The 12,003-nt window shown below is 39.7% G+C and overlaps 1 protein-coding gene across 4 annotated transcripts in view; it reads left to right on the top strand.

The window, feature by feature from the left end:
- The window catches only part of LOC147623716 (TSL-kinase interacting protein 1-like), a 102,236-nt gene extending 100,768 nt beyond the window's left edge, over positions 1–1,468 (top strand). For all 4 annotated transcript variants that reach the window (XM_086820325.1, XM_086820329.1, XM_086820326.1 and 1 more), the window contains 2 exons: positions 431–840; positions 1,096–1,468. In XM_086820325.1, the coding sequence (XP_086676451.1) occupies positions 431–616 (186 nt within the window). In that variant the 3' untranslated portion in view covers positions 617–840; positions 1,096–1,468. The remainder of the gene's footprint in view (positions 1–430; positions 841–1,095) is intronic.
- Positions 1,469–12,003: the final 10,535 nt, after the last annotated feature.

Consider the following 12,003-nt stretch of genomic DNA (forward strand, 5'->3'; position numbering starts at 1 on the left):
CAACGGCCTGATACATATATCCCCTCCCCCCCAGGAAAAAAAAAAGAAAAAAGAAAAAGCTGAGGTCATCTGTTCCATCTGGATGGGCCTTGTACACAGCCTCTGGGGCCGCTTTGAGCACTTGACCTGACTCAGAGCGCATGCAGCAGCGGCGTGAGGCTTTCTTCCGTGCCTGGAACCCTGGACCCTTCCTATCCAGGGAGTACAGTGGAGTTTCTTGGCTCTACAGTCCCCCAGTGTGGCTTTCTTCACCTCTAGTTGTCTCAGATAGAGTGGCTGAGCGTGGAGGGAGTCCCCCCTTCCTTATTTCTTATGTACATTTGGACTGGTTTTTAGCAGTGTTGTATTCAGCTCAATGGCTGGTTTTTTCTTTATCATTATGGGTTAGGTTTTTCAAAAAATTTGATATATGTGTTATTTGGAGTAACAGGCAGATTCTCCAGGGGCTGTAAGCTTGGGAGTGCAAGAAGTTCTTGGCAGTGCAAGAGAGGAATATTTTTTGCCTAGACATAAAGCCATTGGTGAATCAAGCTTGGATACGATGCATGCCCGCTCTGCTCATGGAAGTGGGGAGAACTGTCCTTCCTCCTCAAGCTGTGGATTGCAGTCAACATAGGCTTCCTTTTAGGAATGTTTACAGCAAAATGATTAATGGCAGTGAAGACTCTTGAAAGGCAGAGCTCGCTCAGATGGAAGGTCAATTTGCTGATGGATGTAGAGCTAGAGAATTGGTTTGTCAATATTCACCTTCTTGCCTTCTGAGAAGGGTACATGAAGACACTAGTCAGTATAAGGACCACATCATTTTTGGAGGCCAGTAGCTATTCTAAGTGCAAGCTGGTGAGTTTATCAATTTGTTTTAAAAATAATGGCTCTGTTGTATGCATGTACCCCATTTCTTTGAATAGGGTCCTCTTATTTTTTTTTTAAATATTTTTTCATTTTTCATTTTGTTGAAATTGGTTCCTTGCAGAATGGTTGCAAAAGATGCCTGTGAAGCTTAAACTGGTTCATTTTGTTGAAATTGGTTCCTTGCAGAATGGTTGCGAAAGATGCCTGTGAAGCTTTAACTAATCATTTTTTGGGTTTTTGCAGTGATCTTGGATAAATTTAGTGATTTACAATTGTCACAAGTGAAGATGATATGATGGACAGGCGACCTTAGCAGTAGGACGGTATAATAGCCACTTCTATGGACATTCAAACTTAGAACTTTTCTGAAAATAATGTGCAGTAATGATACCCTGCAAGACACTGCTTGGTGAACTCACCAAATATGCACGTTCAAGCTTATCAGAATGATAAGAAGCTTGTTACTTTCATTTCAATGGTGTTTGTTGGACTGAAAAAGTATGTATGATCATGTGACATGGCAGTAGCATGTGCGTGTGCATGTTTATAAATATCTGCAATGTATTTTTATTGTTGTTGATGTACAATTAAGTACATATATTAGTTGGTTGAAAAATAGGTTGTTTACATTTTTTGGGAACTAGCTTATGTATTACTCAGGGACAAGATCTGAATCATACAGGGCCCTTTTTTTCAATACAAAGGCATGCATCCTTTGCCTTTTTTAGGCATCGTCCTCCCAATTGCAAGAGTATTTGCACTCTGGCCAAGAGCAAGCGAAACAAAATTCACCACTTGTTCTTCATTTGCCAACCTACAATGTTGGAGCTTTGCTGTCAGCTATCTTTAATCTTACACACTCAATTATGAACGAAACTCCCTGACGTAAGTACAGAAAAATGTGCCATCATGACTATCATATGCTGTTAAGGATGGGGAATCGATCCTATTCATGCATCTCTGTAGGGTTGTTTGAACAGAAAGGGCCAGGTCTCGCTAGTCCTTTGAGGATTTTTCATAGAGACCACCCTTTGTCAGACTCTTCAAGTGAAGAAGGATGACCTTTGAGAAAGCAAAATGTTTTCATGACTTCAAATGAAGCCAATGTGATGAGTGGGGGGGCATTCAACATTGCTTATGAACATTCATGTTCACAAGTTGGGTTGGATGCCTGCTCATAGACAAGTTTCCCATGTGCAAGGTTGCTGACAGATGAGTTTCAGTTACTTTCAGGAATGTGAATCAGATTTGGGTCACCATACCCTCGTGGGCCATGGGTTGCACTGCCACTGGTGGATTGGAGGTAGTGCTGCAAGAGCCCCTCAATCCACTGTGTACATTTTCCCATAGGCAATTCTCCCAACTTCATTTTGTAGGAGTTAATATTGGTGCAGCAAGGGGAAAAGGGGTACAGCAGAGGACACCGTTTTTCTGGATGTTTGGTCTTGACACACAGTTTCTTTTTTTTCTTTTTTTGTTGCAAGTGGCTTTTTTTTTTTTTTTTTTTGTTGTTGCAAAAGTGGCTTTTTTTGGGCTTGTCCTGTTACACAATTGGAGGGACGTGGTGAGAGGCTACTGGGCAGGAACGGCAGAGGTGTTTAAGGATTCTTTATCATGTTGGTTGTTTTCTTTGGTCCCAACAAGCACAAAGAATAATACCACTGCTAGGCTTCCTAATCCTCTGATGGCCATAATTCTCAACCGTTTCAGCAGAGTGAAATATGTTGTCGTAAAGTACATCATGGCTTTTATTCCCTTGATATCATATTAGACCAACATAAAGTGAGCATCACACCAGTCATAATATTTGTCAAAATAAATCTTCAAAATTGATACTCTGAAAGCTGCAGACCTTGTGCGCGCTGCTATGCTTGTTGTGAGTGAATGTTGTAACTAATTGCTTTACTCTCTGAGTGTGGTCTCTCTCACCTTGGTTGTAAATGTGTCCTATTTATTGTCCATGAGGATGGTCAAGGTTTGAAAAAGTCTCTTCTTAAAAGACAACTCCTCAAGTCTTTTGGGGGAAGGGGGGGGGGAAGTGTTGAAATCTTTGGTGATGCAATTTGTGGAAGAGCTTAGAGGACCCCATCACAAGAAAGAGATGACATTTGTGGTAGTGCATATTAAGTAATTGCGGAACAAGGTAGTCCTTGATTGAATCAATGTATGAAAGGTGTAAAAGGGAGTGTTGGATATCTGTGGGTACAGTTTAATGTTGTGGTTATTTGTAAGTGGTAAAAGCTACCAAGAGGGTTCTATTCCGAGCTGGCCCACAAAGTGAGATGTGTATGGATGTACTAATATGTGCAAAATTTATTATTATTATTTTGTGCTTTCAATTACCTTTTGATTATTTTCTTCAAGACATGTATAATGTCTACTAATTTTGCTCTTGCTCACACAGATGTTCCTTTTGATTTTTTTGCAATCTCCCTTTATTCCTGATCTCCCATTTCTCTTGCACCACTTCTTAATGAACTTAACGCGTACTTTTATTACAGCTCCCAAGAAAGACCCAATTAGCAACACCAAGCTTAGTATTTGTTTTAGTTTTGTTGCTTCGAGGTATTGTTGGCCACATTTTTAACCTCATGCCATTACAATTCGCCAGTAAGCAAGATGTTGGGTTAACTACTTACTTGCACATGGACTATGAATGATCATATGAATATAGTTCTAATGTAAATTCATAACCTTTTAATTATGGGTGCCTTTTAAGCGAGTATGGGTGACCCTTTCCATGATGATACTTCAACCTTGAGTAAATAATGATTGTTGTTCCATATCATTCTATTAATCAAGAGCAAAGTTTACATATCGAAACACTAGCTATGATCATCTCTTAATCAAGAGCAAACTTTGCATGTCAATAACACTTGCTATGATCATTACAAGTCATTATGATGCAAAAGTTGTGCTAATTTTAAACCCTTCATCATTATTTTAACCCTCTGCATGGATAGCATAGAGGTTTGCATACTCAAAGAAGGATACCAAAAATGCCTCAACTTCTAGTAGGGCTCCCACCAAGGTGAGACTTTGAAGACGACTTGAGAATAATTGTGCAAGATCTCCACGATGATGCATGAGAGAGGGGCCTTGGGAATAATGAGATTGACCATTGATTGGCGTATGGAGTTCCTTTACTCCATTTTTTGCTCCTCCTCCTGGCTTTCAGACCTTAGCGGATATAGTGACCTCCAATCAAGTCCCTTCTTCAGTGGACAACCCACGACGAGGTTGTGGTGCAAGTTGAGGTTAAAAGGAGGGATGGTGGTTGTACAGGTGGAGGTGAAGGTGGATGCACATTCTCCTGAATTGCAAAGCCCCCATGTCCTCTTATCCCTTGTTGACATTCCTCTAAATTTGGAAGGGGACCCACATCACAAGTGAGGGTCTTCGTTCCATGTTATCTTGGCACAGGTGGAATATTATGTTCCATCCATGGTGGAGGAGTATGTATAAGCTCAAGCTCATGCTCTTCGGTCGAGGAGCTTATGCTGTTAGGGTCACGACGACACTTCCCACTATTACTACTAGCATTGACAAGATGGAGGTAGTTTGTGTGCAGTATTCTTAATTCGAGCCATGGAATGTGAAATGATAAAAATGAGGCCATAGAGGCTTGTTTTATAAGCACTCAACTTTAGGGCAAATTTTAAAAAGTAGTTGTTTATAGTGTAAAACTAAAAAAGTACAATGTCCATTATAAATTAATGTTCTTTCATTGAACATTTGTCCTCTAGCAAGCCATGCATCATGGTGTGTTGGCCCGCTACTTTGGTTCCATTTACCCTTATTGATCTTCTTAGTATGATGGAGGTATACTGCTTTTGCAATCTTAAATTCCCTAGCTTTCTCCTTTGATAAGCTTTTACTTAATGTGTATTGGAAAACCAACCACTACTTCGGTTCCATTTACCCTTATTGATCTTCTTAGTATGATGGAGGTATACTGCTTTTGCAATCTTAAATTACCTAGCTTTCTCCTTTGATAAGCTTATACTTAATGTGTATGAAAACCAATCAAACATTTGAATGAGGTAACTGGTTTGTGTCACCCCTTCTACATGATGAGTGTCCTTGAAGTAGATTCCCTTGCCTTGTAATGTGACTTGTCCATGCATTGGGTGCTCCACATGTCAAGGAAAAACCATATTTGTCTCATGAGCGTAAACAATATGCTCATTGTGTAAGATATTATAACTATATATAATTGTAAATAACTTGATAACAATAAAAACCGTATAATGGGTGATGGATGTTTCTCTCCAATTATCAATGATAAGTTGAGTAAACTCGATGATAGTTACCTTGAATATGCTTCCTTGTTTGGTGTTAGTAGTACTTAACAGCATGATTGACATAACCTTGTCAAAACAACCCCACACCTTTAAGTGCTTATGACAAAGACTTGCATTCTTATCACAATCAGTAGTGCACTTGCATCTCTCTTTCCACAACTCTCATTTTGCTTCAGAGCTTTTTCCTAATAGACATATTACACATTCTTTTCACAATCAGTAGTGCACTTGCAAAGCTCTTACCATAACCAGTAGTAGCAGATATAATTGTAAATAACTTAATATTAACAAAAACCCACCATGTAATGGGTGATGGATGTTTCTCCCCAACTATCAATGATGGGTGAACTAGATGAGATCGTTGCCTTGAATATGCTTCCTTGCTCACTGCTAGTAGTACTTACCAACATGATTAACACAACCTTGTCAAACGAGTCTACACCTTTGCGCGCTTATTATAAAGAGGATCATTCTTGTCACAATCAAAAGTGCACTTCATATCTCTTTCCACAACTCTCACCTTGCTTTAGAGCTTCTCCATGATAAGACATATTATGCATTCTCATAGTGCACTTGCAAAGCTCATTTCATAACTCTCACCTTGCTTTAGAGCTTCTTCCAAACATATTATGCAAAAAAGACTAAGCCTTTTCTCTACTCAATGATTTTAGTTATGCTATGATTTCTCGCAAACATCTTTGCATCTTTCACTATTTTGATGTTGCCTCTATGCACCCTTAGACAGTTGAGGAGATCCTCCACTTCAAAAATTGCTTCTATGGACTCGCAGTCAATGTGTAATTTACCCCAAATGTCCCTTCAATTTTTGAGAGTTGGAAGCTTTTCTTTAAGTGTTTATTCTTAGCAACCTAAAATATGTAGAAGACGTTTTCATTGAGTAGAGGTACTTTTCAACAATTAAAAACAGTGAGAGTGTCTTAGTAATATTATATGGAAGATTTGCTTCTTGCAGTTTTGAGAGCTCTCAATAAAAAATCAAAAGAATAAGAAAATTTTATGCAAGTTACTTAGAGACTATAATTAGCTCCTAGACAAGAAATGATAAACTAAACTACAAGACTTCCACAATTATTATAAAGGAGAATGAAGGAGCTAGAAACCTAGATTTAAAATAATTTTATAAAATTAGAGATTGAATACAAGAAGAAGGAGAGAGAGAGAGAGAGAGAGAGAGAGAGAGAGAGAGAGAGAGAGAGAGGGAGGCCTCTCCTTAAAATTATTCACAATAAATTGTGTAATCTCAATGATGTGGAAGCCTTCTATTCATCATAGTTGAATATCAGTAGGTGAAACCAAATTATAGCTTGTTTCTTATTGCATATATTCATGTACCTAAGTTTAGGAGAAAAATTAGCCATCTCATGGGTTTGCCTTCAATAATGACCTTGTTAGATTCAAATAATACCCCAAAGGTCCCTTCAATTTCTGAGAGTTGGAAGTCTTTCTTTAAATGTTTAGTAACCTAAAATATGTGGAAGAGATTGTCAGGACTTTTTCATTGAGTAGAGGTACTTTTCAATTAAAAACAGTGAGTGTCTTAGTAATATTATATGAAAGATGTGCTTGTTGCAATTTTGAGAACTCTCAATAAAAAATCGAGAGAACAAGAAAATTTCATGCAAGTTACTTAGAGACTATAATTAGCTCCTAGATAAGAAGTGATAAACTAAACTACAAGACTTCCACAATTATCATAAAGGAGAATGAAGGAGCTAGAAACCTAGATTTAAAATAATTTTATAAAATTAGAGATTAAAAAGAAGAAGAAGAAAGAGAGAGAGAGAGAGAGAGAGAGAGAGAGAGAGAGAGAGAGAGAGAGAGAGAGAGAGAGAGAGAGAGAGAGAGCTGTATTAACATCTACTAGAGGCCGAACTCGACCTAAGACAAATCAATGTACAACTATCAATGTCTTCTGGATGTCCAAAAAAAAAGGGACAAAATGAACATGAAATAAGCTATGAAAGTACTGAGCTAGTGGGGGGGTGTGATGGATGGAGCACTACTGCTAGAGGCTCAGTATTATGCAACCTATATGCGCAAGGTATACAAGAATGCAATGCAGATCTATCTAGCTCTAACCACTACCATAATAGGGGTGCAATATGTTATACAGAGGCGATGGCGAGGCAAAAATACCTCGGAGCATGATCTCTGGGTGTGAGTGTAAGTGAGCTAGCCACTCCTGGATATGGTGCTGATGTCGAGCCCATATCTCTGTGATCTCCCTCTGATGTAGTCTGGGAGTCTGGTAGCCTGGTGCTCTTGGTCTCCGTTTGGCTCGGAGGTCAGCAGCGCGCTGAAGTGTAACCCCCTCCTGTGTCATGGTAGGCAGCACTGGGATAGATCTCTGGAAGAAATCAGTGAGCTCTGGAGGTGTCGCCCACCTCTCCCTGTGGTGGTATAAGTCCGTAGTACCAGTGTCTCTCTGTGAGTGGCGTTGTGTTATCTCTAGCAAGAACTGGTGAAATCTGCGCTGGTCTGCGGACTACATGATCTGGCGGAGTGAGGGATGTCCAGTGAAGATGGTGGTGTATCTCTCTCTAATGTGACACTATATGCTCTGCATCTGCATACATAATGTTCCTCACTCTCCTCCTCCTGGCATAGTCTGCATATCCTCTCTGCTTTGGGGATACGTGCTACCCTATACCTGCCTCAATCTCAAGTTGGTGTGATGACACTCTGAGCTCACCAATCACCACTCGGGCATTGTGAGGCATGTACACATCCATGTATCCAGGTCTCTGTATGAATCCATCCACTCAGATACACATAAACTGATCTCTGTAGTATAGCATCTTTGGCGGTAGAGGCTGACTGGGTGTAATCCAAGTCTCTTAAGTGTATCGCTGCCATAAATCCTACCGAAGGACTCTGTTCCTCTCACTGTGAGGAGAGAGCTCGATATGTGGTGCATGTATATCATACTGAAAAGGTGGCACGTGATCTATGTCAAGACCATGCTGAGTGAGCCGCTGTATCATTTGTGAATTCCATGATCTCCTATCTCCACTCTCTACTATGAGCTGCCTCTAAATGCCTCAAAAGTTCTATGTGAGAGTCGATCTGATGGCATATCTCTGATCCTCTGTATGAAGCATATCATTTGGAAGAGGGCCTCTACTAGCATAGGAGGTGCAACAAACTCCATCCGGACAATGTCATGTGGGACGGAGGGTTTGTTGCAGATCATCCATGACAGCATGAGAATATGAGGCCTCTCTATGTGAGACCATGTGGGACGGAGGGTTTGCTGCTGCAGATCATCCATGACAGCATGAGAATATGAGGCCTCTCTATGTGAGACCATGTGGAGGTGGCGAGCCCAGGTGCCCGTACTGCTACAGCATACATCAAAGCAGGGGTGACTAGTGTGTCAAAACAACCACCCCTTCGTGCGGGGCTCCTGGAAGTGTGCTTGGTGACACTGTCTCTCTATCATGGCCAGAGCTACCTACATACCCTCATGTGAGTCTATCCCTGGCTGCTTGTGCCATAGTAAATCTTCCTGGCGGGGCGGAGTCATAAATGTAATCCCCAGGTACACATATGAGTCTACCACCTCTACCTGTCCTCCTGCTAGTGTGAAGATGGCCTGTCGTCGAACCGGCCCTGAGGTGTGGAAAAATCATGGCCTTGGTTTTCCCAAGGTTCTCTGTAAGCCCCCTCTATGTGCAGAAGTCATCGATGGAGATGGTGCTATAGTCCCATCCGCAACTCAGAGACCAGAATATTATCATCTACATATAGCATAATGTGGACTGTGGTACCTGAGATGTCTACCCCATCCCCACCACCGTGACCAATGAGTCAACCACCTCATCAATGTATAGCCCAAATAATGTAGGAGAGAGTGGGCATCCTTGGTTCACACCTATGGTGCTAGTAGCAATAACATCAGCGGGGCATCGTATGCGCCCAAGGACCTGCTCATATAAAGCATAGATGCCCCAAACCATCTCTGATGGGATCCCCAACAATGAGAGAGAGAGAGAGAGAGAGAGAGAGAGAGAGAGAGAGAGAGAGAGGGAGGGAGGGAGGGAGGAGGGGAGGAGGAGAGGAGGATTTTTGATGTCATAGCTAAGCAAGCATACCATATATGATCCATGTGAAATGTGGGGATGATGAGATTTGAGCTTGGAATCTCTTGCTTGGGAGCTCAACATGCAAACCACTATGCTAGCACTCTCTCTCTCTCTCTCTCTCTCTCTCTCTCTCTCTCTCTCTCTCTCTCTCTCTCTCTCTCTCTCTCTCTCTCTCTCTCTCTCTCTCTCTCTTTGATATAACATAATTAACCTAAGAGACTACATTTTTCTAAAATAATCTTTACATAAAAATATCCCAAAGGCAAATTTCATTCTTTATAACGAAATATTGATTGAGCAACTAGTAGGATTTATTATCCCTAATTAAAAAAGAAACGTTTTTAGGCTACCCATGTAATTAGATTATGACTTTATCACTAAGAACCACACTTGGGACCTTGTGGATCATCCCCTCAACAAATGTAAGGTCATAAGCACACACAAGCACCACTTTGATGGATTTTTAGAGAAATATAAGGCTTCGTTAATGGTAGCTAAAGGAATTTCATAGTTGAAAATTTTGAATTTAAAGGGACTTTTGCCCCCACGTTACATCATAACAATTTGCACCATCCTTACTTTGGCAAGCAACATAAGAGTGTTGGCCCCAAGGATATATGAAGTTAACTTTCCCCAAGGAGGAGGTATGTTGGACTGACTACTAGTATATATTATCCCTAATTCAAAAAGCAAAGGATTTAGGCTACCATAAAAATTGCACATGTTTAAACATCTCTCGTGCATTATGCATGTTGAAACATGTCCCTCATGCATGGCACCAACAAATTGGCACTTTGTAAGATTTAATCTTACTAAAAGTCCTGTAGTTGTATGTTTTATCAAAGTAAGGCAAGTACTTAAGCATCATCCTATATGTGGAAAATATCATTTTGATAGGTAACATGAAGATGTTATCTCATGGACATAACATATTTTAGACAAATGAGAGTTTAAAATAACACACCTTAGACTTATACATTTGTATTTAAAGAGTGAAGTCTATTAATAACCAAGAGGATTATACATTTTTGTTTGAATAATGAAGTCTATCAATAGCCAAGGGTTATCTTCATCTCTTAGTCAACATTTACTAGGGAGAAGAGCCTTATCATCTCATGTAACGACGTGATTGAGCATTAGCTTTACAGTTAGTGTTGATGAGTAGGTTCTCAAATAAGACATAACAAAACTTTTAGAAGTCATGCATATGAGAGTTAAATTACATCAAAGCTATAAAGGATTATGGAATCACCTAAACTTGGGAAAGACTTTGATCAAATATTGTAACTCAAAGTAGCTAGTAGGTGACACTAAGCACTTATTGGTATTATAACTCAAAGTAGCTAGTAGGTGTCTTAGACGCTAAGCACTTAGTGATATTATAACTCAAAGTAGGTAGGTGCCTTAGACATCAAACACTTTGTGATAAGTTACTGCTTCTATCCTGGTTTCACGTATGCATCTTGGATCAATTAAAAATATCATATCATGGCCCTTTCATCTACCTTGGTTTGGGATGTTGGATCAATAAATACATGGTATATTAATCTATGAATGATAAGGTTGGCTACTTTGTTTCATGTGAGGGTATATGTTAAAGAAAATTTTTGGGGAACATGACATCAAGAAAGAGTAATCAATGGAGATGCATTGCGATAACTAGAGCTATATGTAATTAGCAAAGAATCTTGTATTCTGTTCTTGTGTAAAGTGGATGAGATCTAGTATCATAAAAGCTGATCATGAGGGGAGAGGTCAAGATGGTCCATTTCTCAACAATGGAGAATTGTGAGGATATATTTCCGTAGGAAGGATCTTCTTCATCAGCATAGCATTGAACCAAGGAGGTGGTTCACCTTTGGTAACATTTGGGCAGTGCTGACATTGAATCAAAGAGGTGGTTCACCTTTGGTCACGTTTGGGTGGTGGTGGCATTGAACCAAAGAGGTGGTTCACCTTTGGACTGTGGTGACATTGAGAGGGCTGTTTGGAAGTCACAATTTTAAACTCTCTTGTAACTTCATAGGTACTTCTACCTCTATTTTATAAGGCCACATTTAAACACTAGAGGCTAGATAGTTAGAGATAACTTAGATAAGATTAAGGCTAAAAGGTATCATGTAATTGTTACAAATTGACATTCCTCTATTTGTGTTTGGAGAATGTATTTTAAGCCCTCTTAAAAATATTATTCTACCCTCTTAGATGATTTGGGGATGCTCGGATTATCTTTGCATCATGCCAAATTATGTTAATATCATATACTTATGCCTGATGAACATGTGTGTGTGTGGTGACGGTTTGTATGCCTATGAAACGATTGTTTATGTCAATTTATTGTTGGATATTTTATAGGTGAAGAGGACTTAGAAGATTGAGGTGAAAGCGCACAAGTTATTATTTTTAAAAGGCATTCATTATTTTGGACAAGCTTTGTATTTATGTGCTAGCTTGTGCACATCTATTTATTTATTTCTACAAGCTTAAACTTGAAGCATAGACTTGCAAATAAGCTTTCCCCTAGCTCCAAGTAATCTTATATTGAAGAGCTCTCTATTTTAGGAAATGAGAGAGCGTCGTGGAAGAAAAAGAACTTCTATATTTTTGGAATTCATGGCCTATTGAATGCTAAAATACTCATGTGTGGAGAAAAGGCCACACACGTGAGGGGGGAAGATTGCACCCAATGTCTATGTCGTACAAGTGCTAAGTATTTCTCATGTATTTTTGTGTTAATTTCT

This window comes from Cibotium barometz, chromosome 26 (assembly GCF_041138505.1).
Source record: "Cibotium barometz isolate CiBa-2024 chromosome 26, ASM4113850v1, whole genome shotgun sequence".
NCBI classification, from domain to species: domain Eukaryota; kingdom Viridiplantae; phylum Streptophyta; class Polypodiopsida; order Cyatheales; family Cibotiaceae; genus Cibotium; species Cibotium barometz.